Source organism: Galeopterus variegatus, unplaced genomic scaffold (genome assembly GCF_000696425.1).
Source record: "Galeopterus variegatus unplaced genomic scaffold, G_variegatus-3.0.2 Scaffold264, whole genome shotgun sequence".
NCBI classification, from domain to species: Eukaryota; Metazoa; Chordata; class Mammalia; order Dermoptera; family Cynocephalidae; genus Galeopterus; species Galeopterus variegatus.
The window spans coordinates 729,508-747,046 of record NW_007726375.1 but is presented as its reverse complement, the minus strand read 5'-3'; the positions used below and the strand labels follow the sequence as shown (position 1 = coordinate 747,046).

At 38.1% G+C, this 17,539-nt stretch overlaps 1 protein-coding gene across 1 annotated transcript in view; it reads right to left on the bottom strand.

Annotated features, from left to right (window-relative positions):
• Positions 1-17,539, bottom strand: part of IL1RAPL1 (interleukin 1 receptor accessory protein-like 1) — a 628,540-nt gene that overhangs the window by 28,102 nt on the left and 582,899 nt on the right. Inside the window, exon 6 of the mRNA XM_008566696.1 lies at positions 16,617-16,762. Coding sequence (XP_008564918.1) covers positions 16,617-16,762 — 146 coding nt within the window. The remainder of the gene's footprint in view (positions 1-16,616; positions 16,763-17,539) is intronic.

The window sequence follows — 17,539 nt, the reverse complement described above, 5'->3', positions numbered from 1 at the left end:
TCCAACTAAAAGTGATTCGCCCTCCTTAAAACATGTTATTTCCTGTAGCTTTTTTCATCACCTACCATATCGCACTATATCACAATTAGGTTTGTTTAGTATCACATCATAAACAATTGTTTTGTCTTAGGACCTTTGCTCTGGCTATTTTCTCTGACTAGAGTGCTTTTCTCCCAGATTTCTGCATGCCTCTCTTTTTGCTTCTTCAAGTCTTTGCTCATATAGCACCTTATCTATTTGGTCCACTGACTACTAATTCCAAGCATAAACCTATGGTTGCATCTTGCACTCACGTCTTAATTTTTTTCTATAATATTTGTCACTATATAACATAATATTTAGTATGGTTATTAATAAGTGTATTGTTGTCTATTGTTTTTCTTGTCATGCTGGAATTTAAACTTCATCAGGGCAAAGTTGTTTTTGTTGTTTTTCTGGGTTTTCTTTTTGTTTTCTACTTTGTCTATACTTTTCACTGATTATCCCAAGTACCTCGAAAACTGTCTGACATATTGTAGTTACTCAATGAATATTTGTTGAAGAAATGAATAAGTAGGTGATTAAGAACCCAATTTTCTAATAAAAAGTTAAATTTTTATGTTTCGACTCTAAAATTCCAATAATATCTTTTTAGGCCATTTTTCTAGTCAATGTATCATAAGGCACAAGCAATTGATGGGGCATAATTATTAATATCCAGTCCATTAAGTTGATAATAAAAATTCATTATATAGAAAAATGGTCAACTTCAGAATATAAATTTAAAAATTATCATTCATTCACAAATCCAATGACAGTGTAATCTTGTATACTTACAGAACTAAGAAAGTTTGTATTTACTTGGCATTTGGAAATCAATCATGTACTGCTTTACATCTTTGATATTGCTATTCATCTTTTTGTTTTCACTCACTAATTCATTTATTTTCTCTTTGTTTAATAAGTGCCTTTTATGTACAAGGAACAGTGCTTTTGAGTTCTAGTGATAGAGTGATAGATATAATATGCTTCTTGCCTTAAAGGAGCTCATGTCTAGTTGCAGAGTCAGGCATATAAGCAGATATTTAATAACAAAATAATAAAATTAATATTTATTTAGCACTTAAGTGTCACTGTGCTAGACCTCTTTATATGGGTGTAAAAAATGCTATAGTATAGTCATCATAATCATGAGCCAGGTGAGCAACTCACTTGGGGTGTTTCTGTATGTGTGTGTTTGTGTGTTTCTGTTGGGGGATTTTAGGGATGGGGATCAGCACTGAGTGGGCCCAGTGCAGGAGTGCCTGCAAAGGTTTTTGGCACGTAGTTTGGTCTGGAGTACCGGGAAAATGATGTATGGTGTGATGGGTGACAGTAGGCAAATTGATGTTTCCATTTCTCAGCTAAAATATGTTGTTTTTGTTTCTTTTTTCTTTTCAAAGTGGATAGCATACACCTTGTCGATAAATATTTGTTTGAAGGATTTATGGTACCAATTAAGCCAGGTTTTCTAAAATGAGGTCAGAACAATAAAACAATGATTCTCCCTTGAAGAAAATTGGCATCTATTTTCAAAATGTACAAAGTGGAGTTACTAACACAGACAGAGCTTTATTACAGAAAACATTTCCTCTTTAGATTATAAAAGCAGTGTTTGAAATATCTCTATCTAAAGACCATAATGTGCAATGCACACACAGACCATTGTGTATTTGCACACACACACAGGCATAAAAAGTATACAGATGGGGGCTCCTTCATCTTAGAGCTCATGAGATTAAGTATGATGAGTAGAAACCAGACAAAAAAGGAAGATGCTGCTATAATAAAGAACAAAAGTGCCTCAGGTGAGAAGCTTAAGAGACAGGGCTATCAAGGTGTCAAACTTCACTGATGCCTAAAAGAAAATATCTTAGAAGAAAAAGTATTTGTTTTCTCTCTACTAGGAATTTCCTTCTTAACATGTCATACAAATGGACAGGCACAGATGGAATGTTACAGAACATCTCTTGAGAGAAATTGTCAGAATGAAGGTGGCATTGTCATTTCACTCCTTTTTGTTAAAGGATGCAATGTTTGTCCTGAAAGCAATTCTCCACCAGAGGATATATTGTCACAGTTAGAACAATTCGGTCTTCCATTAAGAATGCTTTGGGGGCCGGCCCAGTGGCGCACTGGTGAGTGCGCCGCTTGGGAGTGTGGCGGCGCTCCCGCCGAGGGTTTGGATCCCATGTGGAGACTGGTTCCCGCTCACTGGCTGAGTGCGGTGCGGGCGCAACACCGAGGGTTGCGATCCCATTACCGGTCAGTAAAAAAAAAAGACAAAAAGGAAAAAAAAAAAAAGAATGCTTTGGGTTGGCCAAAGAACCCAGACCATCTGGACTGCTTAGATAACCAATAGAAGGAGCCATGCTTTATACAGAAACATTGAATTTATCTTAAAAAATAGGATGATGAAGCACAGTATATTCGGTTGATGAAAATAACATTTATAAGATATTTTACACACGTAAAAACTGATTGCATGGCAACATACAAAAATGAGATGCATTGATAAACTTCAGAATTTTGTGTTATGTTTTTAATTTTCTTCCTCTAGGGGTGTTAGGAAAGTGCAGGAGCGTGGTCAGGGCCCTTCAGATGTTCAGAATCTTGCTGAGCATTTGCTTTGAATAGGTTGTCTATGGGCAGAGTTAGTGTGCCTGTGCAGCGCCACCACCTTGGCTGCCAACTGTCTCGGGTGGCTGCCACATGTGTGGCCATGCTTTCCAACCTATGGCTTCTAAGGACCTGTTTGCTGGTTGCCTAACTCATAGACCTGCGTGTAAGGGGTCTGGTGACCCAGCCTGGCATGTGAAGGGTTTGTGACCCAGTCTGGAATGGGCTTGAGGGGTCTGTGAGCTCCAGACCCAGCCATAGCTAGACAACTGGTGATGTCAGCAGGATTCCAACATTAGCCCAGGCACAACTATCAGTGTAATCAGCAAGATTCTGAACAGTTAAGGGAGCAAAAAGCCCTTGGAAGAAGGAGGAAATGTGGCTACTTTTGAAGATGTTGTGCTCCATGGCCACCTTCCTCTGGTTTCTGCACACTGTACTGCAAGGTAGCATAGACCAGGTACTATAATGCAAAACTCCTTGGGAGGGGGAGGAAATGTGGCTATCCTTGAGCATGTGGTGCCCAGTAGCCACTTTTCTGCTGACCAGAGCCTGGCTGCTGATCACTATGCTGCAAACTCATCGAAATTTGCGGCAGAAAGCAGAGTTGTTGGAAGATGTCCTGGAGGATGACGTGCAGTGACTGGCCACTCTTGCTACTCACACCAGGGAAGATGACCAACTCAGTGGTAAGTTGGGGAAAACTGTGCATCTCCAGGCATGACTTGTTGTGCACGAGAAATTGAGACAGTAAAGCAGCAGAAACAGGGAGAGCTCCTGGCTGCTGCAACTATGAGATCTACGGGTGGATGGTGTAATGTGCTTTAGAGATGATGTAGTAACTGCATGTTGTGTTTGTCTAAAGGCAAATGGCTTGAAGGGTGCAGTATAAACCCGAGGAGAGAGTGACACATGCAGATGGGCAGATGACCTGAGGATGGGTGCCCTTGCAGAATTTCAAGTATGTTTTCGCCTGGTGAAAAGGTGGAAAAGTTAGTCTCCATTACTATGCACCTGTACTGGTGACAGAGGTTACAGGAGAGCCACAGATATTTGCAGGGGCCGGGCAGCCACTCCTTGATGGACTGGGTGAATGCAGGTGTTTGAACTGTGGGCAAATGCTGCAAAAGTGCCCGCGACTGAGTGAGTAGCTGGTGTAAGCTGAGCTGATTGAAGTAATTAAAAAGCCAGAATGTAAAAGGGAAGCAGAATGTAAAGATTTAGAAAATTTGCAGCCTGGCCATGTGGTAGAGAAGTGGAGAGCAGGAGAAAAATACAACAGTGAAGCAGATAAACTGTTTGCTAAAGACATTATCTTGCAGTGAGGCAGCCAGATGTTAAAAACCAGGACAATGGGGGAAAAAGCCCTGAGGGCATTTGAGAAGTCTGGATGGGTGCCCCACCCATCATAGACCCTGAGGCCTAGGAGAACTGAGTTGTCCTTGAGGACAGAGCTGGGGTGCAGCTGCCTTCAGCAAACTGCTCCTTGCATCCCAGCGGCTCTGGCTGGAGCAATCCTGCCTCAGCACTTCCGAAGAGTAAAAGCCAAAAGCCTTGGTGGCATTCACATTGTGTTAAGTTTGCAGGCCAGCAGTATGTGAGAGCAGTGGAGGTATGGCAACTTCTACCTAGATTTCGGAGGATGTATGAAAAAGCCAGGAGACTCAAGCAGAGACCTGCTGCAGGGGCGGAGCCGCTGTGGAGGTCATCTACGGAGCAGTATCGAGTAGAAAAGTGGGGTCAGAGCCACCACAGAGAACCCCCACTGAGGAAATGTCTAGTGGAGCCAGGATGGTGGGAATGTCACCAGGAGCCCAGAACTGTGGGGCTGCTGGCAATGTGCAGCACCAGCCTGGAAAAGCCACAGGCACCAGGGCACAATGGGCTGCACTTGGCAGAGCTGTAGGAACTTGGTTGCTCAGTGCTTTAGGGGTCCAAGTGCCCCAGTGTGCTTGATGTTTGTCCTGTTTGGGTTTTGCGTTTGTTTGGGGACTGTTTTTCCTCTCTATTCCTCCCTTCTGGAATGGGAATGTGTTCCCGATGTCAGTCCCACTGTATCCTGGAAGTAGATTAAGTTGTTTTGACTCTTTACAGGTTCACAGCTGAAAGGACTTTTGCTTTTGGTCTCAGAGGAGACTTTGAACTTTGCACTTTTGAGTTGGTGCTGCAACAGATTAAAGACTTTTGGGACTGGGATGGAATGTGTAATATGTGAGTGTAAGGGTAATTTATCCTCACTAAGGGAATATCGCGGAAGATTCTGAACGCACAGATTGTACGGCGAGGGGCCTGAAGGGGTGGATTGTTGGAAAAGTGCAGGAGGGTGGTCAGAGCCCCTCAGATGTTCGGAATCTTGCCGAGCATTTGCTGTGAATAGGTTGGGTGGATTGTTGGAAAAGTGCAGGAGGGTGGTCAGAGCCCCTCAGATGTTCGGAATCTTGCCGAGCATTTGCTGTGAATAGGTTGTGTGTGGGTGCAGTTAGCCTGCCTGTGCGGCCCCGCCACATTGGCTGCCAACTGTCTCCAGCGGCTGCCACTGCCTGCGGCCATGCTTTCCAGCCTACAGTTTCCAAGGACCTTTTTGCTGGTTACCTAGCTCATAGACCTGCGTGTGAGAGGTCTGGAGACCCAGCCTGGCGTGTGAAGGGTTTGTGACCCAGTCTGGAATGGGCTTGAGGGGTCTGTGAGCTCTAGATGCAGCCCTAGCATGACAATTGGCGACGTCGGCAGGATTCTGACATTAGCCCAGGCACGACTAGGGGTTTAACATATTTCCCAATTGAAATCATTAGAATAAAAAGTGTTTGGCAAAAGCTGTTGATAGTAGTTTTTCTTATGAGACAAGTTTTATTCAAAATCTTGGTGATTCCAGAGTTACAGACTTAATATGGCAAAAACAATAATCAAACCATATGCTGGTTCATTTCGCCCAATAGAAGTAACAGAAAAATCTATTTCTTCTCTCTCTTGAATCTTTTTGATCAATCTCTGCTTTTTGAATACATACACATGCTGAGGAAAATAGTGGTAAATTTGCCTTGTGTTCTCATTTTGTAAAGAGATAACTTTCAATAGTAAATTTTTGAACCTTTTTTTTTTAACTTTTTAAAACTTTTTTTTCTACCATTAGCAATTTATGAAGAAATGGACATGTTTTGGGAACTACCAGTAACTGAACCTACCATTACTTGATTCCTTCTGAGTGTGCAGTAAATGGCTCCTTAAACCATGTTGAGAACAAAGTCAATGGCTCATATAGTTTAGTGGCCTCTGTAGTTGGGATACATGAAAGGGCCTGTCCACAATAATTAATTCTCTTTTACCAAAATGGCAGTAACACAGGCCCAGTTCACAGAGAATAGTGCATTATCTTATCACCTTACTCTATGTATTGATTTTCAGTATGTGAAAATTAGCAGTGGCTTGAGAAAATAATGTAGAAGTAAAGGTGTTTTGTATAATATTTTCTAATATAGACAGACAAACTGGGAGCAATAGTGTACATTCAAGCAAATAGCTTTCAATATACTTTAAAAATGTGCAAATAACTTGATTTTATAGCAAATAAATTAATGATAAGGCCTCTAAATATTCAAAAAATATTCAGTAGCTGTCCCAAAATAGATCTATATTTTCTTACCTTTTTTTCCTTGACACTATAATATATGCCTCTTGAAGGGAATTTGACAAATGTATAAGAATGATAAGAAGAAATTAAAGATCACATGGAATCATCCCACCCTGAGAGAAACACTGTTAATACTTCAGAGAATTTTTTTTTATGTATCTCTTTCTAGTGTATTAGGTTTTCAGATAACCATAACATAAGCAAGTGATCTACGGCTTTAAATACTAATACCACAAAATAGCTTATATTTAGCCTTTTACTCTGGACAATTTGGAATGGAATTGTTCAAGGTGGTTTGCAAGCTGTGTTCTGCTAAGTGTCCTCTTGGTAACCATTTTAGCCTAATTAATTATTTAACTGTCATTTAAAGTTGCCTGGTTCAACACGGCAAATCTAGCAGGAATTTTTTAACACCACTATGGAGCTTTTCTCTACATAAATAATAATCACTTGTGGCAACAGTTTATAAATATTCACACAAAAAGTAGGTTAAAACACAATCTGATTTTAGAGGATGTGTAGATTTCAAACTTCATTTAGACTAATTGCATTGGTTTGCAGATGTGGAAACTAGTCTCACATGTGAATAGTCAACAGTTGAAAATATATTTTAATACTACCAATTTTTATGGGACTACTGAGTTGCCATTGACAGCAGTCTACTCAAGAAGACAACCAAACAGAATTTATTGTGATAGCTTTAATGTATTCCTTTAAGCTACTTTCAATGCTAAGGATTTTAAATAATATAGAAGTATTTGTTCGTTTGGGGAGAATTAGAAGTGTACCCAACCACTTGTGAGTCATTAACTTGAAACTGTGGGATAGCATAAATGAATTTTCAAGTCTTACTCATTTTATATTATGTACCAGAATTACAATTCCAAATTGATTTAAGTCAGGCAATTTATGTTCCATTCTTTCAGGCTTTGATAATGGCCTCTTCTATTTTAGTTTGCGTGAATTTGGCAAACATTACAAGTCAGTACTGAGAATTGAAGTCACATATCATAACGAATTACAATTTCTACGTTGCAGTGATAGGAACTTGCCATCTAAAGATCCGAGTGAACTTTACCAACATTTAAACCATAAGAAAATCCTGGGAAAAGCAGCCACTTCATCTCACTTTCAAGATTGGCAAAATGAGGCACAAGGACTAAAAACTCTGAAGATCTGTAAAATCTGACAAATGGTCTAATATATATTATTAGTCACTCAGTGTCTAATGTGTTCTTTCAAGATGCCTCCAGTGGGGCTTAGGGGTAATTAGTTTACAAGTGATAAAATTGAAGAACAGTGACACAAAGAGACTTGCTCTAGGCCACATACAACTGAAGAATAAAAAAATAAAACATTCTCAAGTAACCGTCCGTTTTTTCATCACAGTTTATAATTTCTTTTCAGTCAATCCTCATTCATATCAAATTTCAATTAATGGCAATAAACCTTGGGTGGTTTTAAAAATCTGTGTGCTTTCCTAAATATACCACTAGATTTTCTTTTTGATTTAAAAATGAAATCTATTTTAATAGCATTTAAATGTCCACTTTTAATTTAGAAAAATCAAGCTCCAGATATATGATTCTTCATAGAATACATGCTAAAAATAGAATACATGCCCTAAAAGTAGAGACAAATAGCTAACATATTTCTTGCAGATGGCAAATTTAATTCTCAACACTAAAATCTAATACAAGTTACCATGGTAATCTATTGGAAATCAACACATTTTCTTCCTACTATATGACCTGAGAGAATAGTTAGCATTCTTTATGTGTCATGTCTAATTTCCCACTTTACTGACCTGGTTGTCAAAGTTCAACATACAGGAACTGCTTATTAAAAGTTATACCTTGCATTTTATGACCCAGTTGTGCCATTTCTCAACTTAATACAGGAATTCACAGCCATAAAAATGCACAGCCATCTCTCTCTCCCCAATGATGGTGCTTTAATACCCCAGGATGGTGGTAGACATCCCTCTGGCAACAGTGACTCAGCTACTAAGGACACCTAACTCTGCTTTGTCCATAGCTGGCACTCAATGCATATTTGTTAAATGGAAATGATTTGTTGCTTTTTTATACACCAGCATTATATGAATTATCTCCTTTAAGCTGGTTGCAGAAAAGTGACATTTTTGAGTAGGATATGAAACATGGTCAATCAACAAGTTATACTGACCTAGAAGTAACGATAACATGAAGGTAGCTGTGAGAAGGAAGAGCAAGTGTTTGTTAGTGGGTGGTGACCGTGAGTATGCTATCCTGTTTGTGATCTCTGATCACATGTGGAATTTTGCTATGTGTGTGCTAGATGATTTTGGTGGGCTTTTTGAAAATGTTTTAAGCTGAATTATTTTCCCATACACTGCTTGTTTGTCATTTTCCAGTACAAAGATCTGAGTTCCACTGGATTACCTCTGCCCTTGAGACAGAATAGTGCTAGGCCTGTGAACCAAGCTGACTCCATTTTCCCTGCAAAGGACACTTTGTTACTTTTCCATTCTTTAGTCATGAGACACCCCAGTGCACATGATTACCCATGGCCCACCCTGATAAAATAAACTGAGATAAGAGGGGAAACAGATATTCACTGAGTTGCAAAACCCCTCCCCAAGGATTGTTTCCTGTAATTGTAAAAATTAACCTTAAGAGCCCTTTAGGAGTTCCCACATGTGCACAAAGCTTCAGGGTGACCACTACAATGGCCTTCTTGCAGTGAAGATAATAAACTCCACCGCCATCTTGGACCTGCTGAGCAGGGGCAAGGACCAAACCTAACTGAGCATGTACCCATGATGCAACCAGGAAGAACAGAATGGACCACCTCCAGAGGTGCAGAATGATGACGCTGGCCTGCACCCTTTTCCCTATAAAGGACACTGAACATCTCCTCCCAGGGGGCTAGCTTTCTTGTAACTATCCTCCTTATGCATTAAATCTATCTCCTCTTTAATTAAAGCACTGTTTGCTTTACTGCTGGGTGCATCATTCATTTCTATGACTTTGGGACCCAAGAGCCTAATTCAGTAACACCCTCACTTTAGGTTTAGCTGTGTTTTACAGCCTCTGTTAGATCCTAGACAGATGCCTGTTAAAATGAATTAAACTTTTGAACACATAGAACAGTTTATCTGGTTTGTGCTATTCTTTTGCCTGTGTTGCAGCTGCATCACTGACCAATCATATGTGGCCGTTCAATTCCCATAATATGCCAGTCCTTCCTTACTATGTATAATTGAAATTTAGCTGAATACAGGTATTCAAAACTGGAAATTAGCAGTGTTTACTTTTTACCATACATCTTGTTTCTCTTTGGTAATTGCTATTTGAATAGGCTGAACACTGTATATGGCCTATTCACGTAGGCTGAAATATATTTATATATCCATATATGTATTGTTAAGACATTGCTAAGTGTATTTCCTTCTTAAAAAATAGGGTATGTAGAAATTGTGTCAAACAATGAGATCCTTGTTCATTTAAGAGTTTAATTATTTTAGTACTTGAAGAGAGTGCCCTCTCAGACATCTGAGAGTGTAATGTGTTCTACATAGCACAATTCCATTGAATATGTGAGGCATGTAACCTCATTAAGAGTACAGTGTGAATGCAATGTACCGATGTTCAAGTAGGTTTGAAGGTATTGAGTATATAAAAAGAATGAGGCAATTAGCCACAGTCTCACTGACCGGCTCTACCCCACTTTCTTTCCTTTCACATGGAAACAGTGGGCTCAAGAGAGCTAGTTGCTCTTTACCTATCAGATGCTACCACGTTTATCAGAAGGATCTGTTGTCCAGGCAAGGATTTTAGTATGCCAACTGTGGTCCACAGACCAGTAGCAGCAGCATCAATAAGAAACTTAATTAAAATTCAAACCTTGAGTCCTACTCCAAATTCCTTTTTAAAACACTCCCTAGGTGATTGGTGTGTACTGCAAAGTTTGTGAAGCACTGGTCCAGGGGCTTCTAGCTGACTTTCCAAAAGTGGAAACTAGGAACCTAACTTCTGGCAATTCCTATGCTATGAGAAGCCCCCATTCTGTTGACCTTTCAATCACATTTGGTTTAGCCTTGAAGGGTTTTCAAAATGAAAATATCTATCTTTCTGTCTTGAATTTGCCTACTTTGAGTAGCTTAGGTGCTGAAATCATTTCCAGGAAAGGATGGAGTTTCTGATATTCATACCGTAGAGCTGTGTTTCTCAACTGGGGGCAATTTTGTCCCCTGGGGATATTTGGCAATGTCTGGAAACATTTTGGTTGTCATAACTGGGGAAGTTATGTTGGCATCTAGTGGGCAGAGGCCAGGGATGCTGCTGAACAGTCTACAATGAACAAGACAGCTCCAACAAAGAATTATCCAGCTGAAAATGTCAATAGTGACAAGATTGACAAGCCCTGCTGTAGACAAAGTTTAGATTACTCAGAATACATTTAATCAACCTATTCATCACATTTACTAAGTGGGGTAGGTACATTGAAGCATATAACAGAGTACAAGTTAAAGATCTTTATCAAGAATTTAACGTTTAGTGAGAAAAACAAGTGTAAAACTCAATAAAGCAAATAAAGGACTTCTAATGACTATGACCTTGTATAATTGAATAGTTAAGAGCTTTAGCCCACATGAACGATCAACAGGATTATAAAAACTGAAATGTTTATTACTCCTGACCCCCAATATTGGCTTTGTCCAGGATCATTCCCTTGTTATTTATTAATTGAGAAATCAGCTAGTCATCCACAGAAAACAGTTCTTTTCTTTCCTAACAAAGATGCTACTTGGATATTCTTGTATACAGGGAAGAAAACTGAGTGACCAAAATGACTAAAAAGCAAAACTATGTTACATAACAAATTTCCATGCTGTAACTGATCAGCAAAAACTGGGATCAATAGGCCTTTGAAAAGATATACCACTGCTGAAGCAAAAACAACTTGGAACTAACCTCACTTAAAACATATATTCTATGTCTAAGGAAATAGCTCAAAGGGTTAATTTTCATGCCTGTAACTTTGGTGGCAATCAATAGCCTTGTTTGAATGTTTATATCAAGAAGCTCAAAGGTACAAAATTTTTAGCATTGGACAATTTGAGCAATTGGCATTCATAATAGCTTGCAAGTGTGCTTATTTATTTGTTTTGGCATTAGTTGCCAAGAAAAAAATATAGAATTGGGGTCAGCTATTTAGATATCTTACGTAACTGTGGGGCAGAGAAGCAAGGAAAATATTACAGAACAGAAGACAATTCTGACTGCAAAATGTCAAATCTTATCCAAGGAGAGAATTTGTTAAACCTGATGGCTCAAATTCGGAGATGCTGCAGCATTATAACTAAAGTTCCTTAATATTTTGGCATTGCATAAATTAAGACTCAGTAAAAGTGCCTCTTTTTTGGACACCAACTCTGCCTTTAATGGATTGCTATCTTTCTAAGGAGATAATGCCATATAAAGAGGTAGGAGATTTTGATATTTGGGCAAGGTTTAGCTTTTATATATTCTGAAATCAGTGGTCAAAGATGTCAAGTAGCCAGCTCCAAGGGAGATTTACACAGTTCTATAATCTTATTGTACCTCTCAATAAATAAATGCATTAGGCAAATACTAACAAGGATGGGGAACATATTATGAAGACGATTCATTACAAGATGGGATAAGGAGTCCACTGGGTTTAAATTCATCCAGCTTTAAAGCAATGCATCCTAAATGATGTGCACGTTAATTACACTACTAAAGATATTTCGAGGACTAGGGAGTTTATTGAGCAAGTCTAATTCCTATCTATTACATTCTTTAGAGGGAGAGAGAAAGTGCACAGAAGAAATAAAATGGATTTGAGGAGGAATAGAGAAAACCTAGATGTTTATCATTATTAACTAGTGCTCAGACTCTCAGATAGATACTTTACCAGATCCCAAATTACTTAGTGATTAATGAATTGCCATATTATTGTAATCGATATACGTAAACATAACCATTTATAGCAGGATTGCTAATAAACATCCTTAACATGACAGTTGCAAACTCAAACATTTACTAGGAAGCACAATTCTATATTAGGAATGTTTAATATCAACATAATTTAAAAAGTAGATGATGATATTCCAAATTATATTGGTCTTTATTTTCTGTTCATTTAATTTTATGAGTGAGTAGCACAATGCCAGGCACATAGTAGGCTCTTAATCATCATTAAATGCATGAGTAAATGAATGAAGTTCCCCTTTAGAACAGCACATTCAAACCAAAGTAAATCTATCATAAATTGAAATTAAGAATCAATGGAACAAGATTGCTGGTGCTAAAGCTGACCATTTTAATAAAAGATGAATTAGAATTCAGGGAATTTTTAATGGAACACACGATTGCTGCATCCTTCATTACCTGGAATATCACATAGTTTGAGCAGAGACATCTTGTAATAGCTTGTTAACATTTATTGGGTGCTGAGTATGTGTCAGACACTGTGATAAGTATTGACATATATGAGTTTATTTAATCCTCACAGCTGCTCTATGTGGTCAGTCTTATTATTTCCATTTTATAGAAAAGAAATTTGAGGCTCACAATGATTGAATGATTTGCCTGAGGTAACACAGCTAGTAAGAACAGAGTTGGTTTTTTAACATAGCCAGCCTTGCTCCAAAGTCCATGCCCTTGATCATTAAAGTGCTTTGCTTCAGGTAGTAAACATGTCCACACTGAAGTCATTCAGAGTAAGAATATGGACAAAAAACACAAAAAGTGAAGAAAGAATTTAGGACTGCTAGAGCACAAGACTGCTTCATATCCATCTACAGTACTGTTTGGGTCAGAGGAATGTACAATGTAAAAAACTGGAGGAAATAGGAAAAGTCAAACTTTTAGAGGAAAATTGAAAGTCAGTGTTTAATTTATGTCAAGATGGGCAGTAGCAATTAGAAACCAAGCAAAGGCATTTGCCTTTTTTATTTTTATTTTTTTTTTGTCTTTTTTCGTGACCAGCAACGGGATCACAACCCTCAGTGTCGCGCCCGTACCGGACCGGGACCGGCCACGGGATCACAACCCTCGGTGTTGCTCCCGCCCCTCGCTCAGCCAGTGAGCGGCCGGTCTGTATGTGGGATCCGAACCCTCCGCGGGGGCGCCACTGCGCTTCCCAAGCAGCGCACTATAGCAGTGCGCCACCGGGCTGGCTCCAAGCAAAGGCATTTGGATAAAAGATTCAGAGACTCAAGACACAGAATTTAATCAAGTATGGGCAACAGTAAGAACAAGGAATAAACCATTAACTAATGTGTCTTCCCTTTGCTTTACTTTGGTTCTTTTTTTTTTTTTTTTTTTTTTGATGGCCCAAGAATTGCACACTTATTTATTTATTTGTTGGCTGGCCCATGCCTGTCCAGGGATCTGAACCCTTGACCTTGGTGTTATAACACCACACTCTAACCAACTGAGCTAACCAGCCAGCCCAAATTTTGTTCTTTTTGATGTCAGGATCTAACTCTCAAGCTTACCAGGCCAGGGACTGGCAAAGAGTACTGAAGAGAAGCTGCTGGCTAGAGTGAGGAGTAAGGGGCATGGTAGTCATAGACCAATATGGCCCCAGGAGCTTTGCCTCTTCATTCTTTGTCTCTCACTGCATATTCTAGTGCTTTGCGTAGTAAGTGAAATACTATATCTATATTGTATGTCTGACATGATTCTAACTGTCCAAGTGCATTGTCTGGCTGCAGGAATTGACAACTTTGTATATTCTCAAGCAAGGTTTTTCTATGGTCCAATTTCCTAGTAGATTTTCAGCCAGATTTTGTGGAATTAAGATTCTTTTATAAAGATAAAAGTCTGATCCAGAATCTAGCCTACCTTAAACATAGCTGAATTATTTATTATAATATCCACTTGGCATTAAGACCATTAAGACCATTATTTGGTACATGGGAGTGATGTTTCAAAGAATCCATACCACCCCTTGGAGGGCTCTGAATTAATTTTATTAGGTCAACAATACTGAACAAAAGGTAACAGTGGAGAAAAAAAAAATGCTTAGATAATTTTGGCAAAGGTATATCCTGGAAAGTTTACCTGTCAGAAAAAATGGCAGTTTGTAGTGTACAAGATCTGTATTCAACAAATGTTTTAACATGTCCTCTAGGGAGGTTTAGAAAGGAAGACTTTGAAGGACTGTTAAGAAATTTATGAGTCAACGGCAGAAAAATACAATTAATAGCGACAGCTTCTAGTTCTTTCTCTGAGACTTAGTCTTCTGAGAAATATAACAACTCATCTGATAATTGCATAATTGCTAGCATGACAGAAATTTGACTTTTTAGGGATCCTCTGATCAAAGATCCCAACCTATTGGCTCACATGTGCTGTGTCCTGGCCCTTCTGAACCTTGCAGGGCTGAGAAATTGCAGTTATGGCAAATGTTGACCAAAGTCCTTCCTTTTTCCCCAAGATGAGTGTGATAAATCATTTCCCATGATTATTAGCCCCTCAAATGCATGAGATTGCATCCATTGCTGCCTTTGTGAATTGATGACTCATTTGCTGCAACTCCCTTAAAAGGAAGGCACATATTTACATTAAAAGGGACTTTTGTAGTCCATGACCTTGAAGGACTAATTTTGGCTTCTTAATGCTTTTATTTTACTAAGAATAAAATGTTGTTGATGTAAATACATGTTTGAAAAACATTGTGAGTCTTAAGTATTGAAGAACACTTCAACACTGGCCACAGTTTTCTTTTTCATGTTTAGGGAATCAGACATTACTGGAAAAGTTTTTCAAAAATTTTCTTGATTCCTCTATCATTCATTATTTCTAAAACAGGAAGCTTTTGTAGCTTTAGGCAATTTAACTTTGGGCTACACATGCTAAAAATAGCCTGGGGTATGTTTGGCCCATTCTGGCTGTGTGCCTCTCTGCAAAAACAGAACTTCAATAGCTTTATCCTTAAAAACAATTCATTTTTCTTCCTCTCTCCTTATGATGCTACTTAACTGCCACCCCTACCTTGTCCCAAGAGATATATGTTGTCCAAGTCAACAGATTTTTATATGTGCCCTAAATAATTTCTCTACTACCTTCATTCGTGAAAAATAATTTAAACACTTTAATTAGAACATATTCAAGAGAGTGACCAGAATGATGAAAGATTTAATCCATACAAATGAAGAATGAATAAAAGGAGCTGAAGAGGTTAAATCTGGTGAAATATAGGTCCAGCAGGGTCATGGTGATTGTCATCAAACATTTGAAGGGCTGTCTTGGTGAAGAGTGATTAAAAGTGTAGAATTAGAGCCAGTGAATAGACACACTGTGAAATAGTGATGCTTTCTAACAGACTTTTCTAAAGATAGAACAGGCTTCTTTTAGAGGGAATGTGATAATCTGATAGACCACATGGGAAGATAATATGGAAGGATGATTAATTTGACTGCACAATATTTAAGTTGCTTCCAACCCTGAGAAGCTATTCCTGTCCATATACATACATACATACATATATATATATATATGATATTTCTACTCAAATCCCTTCATTGATTAACTATATATTAAGCTACAGAAAGAGCCAATCATACTACTAGCTGCTGCTTATGTTTCTCCTCTACTCTCATCCCAAATAGTAGACTATTCTAATATTGTAGTCACCTTGACAACAGGAGTGACTGTTTTAATAGCTTTCGGTAACATTATTCCAAGGGAATCTATTGCCTGATAAAGTAGGGGAACAGTCTTCAATGTTCTCTTTCTTTTCAAACCTCAAAGACTCTAGGATTAAACGTGTGCTTTGAAATTAAAATCATTGTAAATTTGCTGAGTAAGAGAACATCAAGTGTACTTGTTCCAAAGACTATAAAGTTTTTACTTAGTATAATGTATAAAACATATTTTTCTCGTGTAACTTACATGAAAAATTTTACCAACTAAAAAGCATGGCTCATATTTTATAATTGTCTCTAATTTCAAACAAGTCAATATACATTTATTTATATTTAACACTGTGATGGGGCTGCTGTGTCTTCTTTTATCCTTACAACACACTGAAGAGTTGATACTATTATTTTTCCTATTGTATATACCAGGGGAAACTGAAGCTTCCAGAAGTTAAACACCTTACACCAGGTCATACAGTTGGTATTAAAGCAGAGCAAGGAATCCAAATTTGACTCTGAGCTAGTCACCCATCCAATGTGCTGACTGCATTGATGGCCCTAATGCTAATGTGATTATTTTATTTAGGATAACTTTGTGTAAAAAAATAAAATTTAATTTGTTTTTTGATTCCCAATGATTTCCCTCCCATTGTATGTTCAGTTGACCACTCAAGCTTACAAGGTTACACTCACCCCGTTTATGAAGTAGAACGCTGGCATGTCGACGTCCATTTCCATTTTCAACATAACAGGAGTAATTTCCCAAGTCACCTTCTTCCACAGAGTCCACAATTAATGAGATGGAAACTTCTTGTTCCCCAAGATGCTCTTTAAGAATTCTAAAATATAAAGAAAAACGAAACAAAAAACCCCCACACAAACATACACATACACGAAAAAGAAAGAAATGTAGGTGAATCTGAATCTGATGTGAAAATACCTGCAGAATCTGCACTTCAAATTTGGCTATGGATTAATGCTGTGTTAATTAAATTATATCATGTCCTTTTCTTCTTCACTTCTAATGAGGAAGCTTGCCTTTGTAGATGCTAATGAAATTGCTGTTAATTATCTCTCTTAGCAGGACAATCACAGTCATAATACAGAGGTGAGAGAGACCTTGAAGAAAAGTTTACAAACTGCTTTTCTTTTAAGAAGAAATATGATGTAAAGGTGAGGTAAGGAATGCTAACGTCTTATGCTAGAGGCCTAATTATATATCAGGTTAATTTAAAAAGAAAAAAAAAAATCTGAGCAATTTTGACATTTCAATTGAAACTTCCAGCCTGACTTTTGTTAATGATACAAAACAATTGCCTATTTTTAAAGAAGTATAAAATTATAAACCTGAAGACTAAAAGTTCTGAAAGTGTTTAATTCTGACATTTAAAATTAACGGTAAATGCTCACTAACCTCACTGTCAAAGATTTTAGCAATCTCTCAGAGAAAATAGAAAAACTCCAAACTAGGGCTCCCTTTCCCTGCTCTCAATGTTTCCACCTCCACCCTCCCACCTGTTTGATAACTAAATTCTGTGAAACATTTCCTAATACAGAATTAAAGAAAAATATCTTTCTTTTTTTTTTTTTTTTTTTGTCTTTTGTCTTTTTCCATG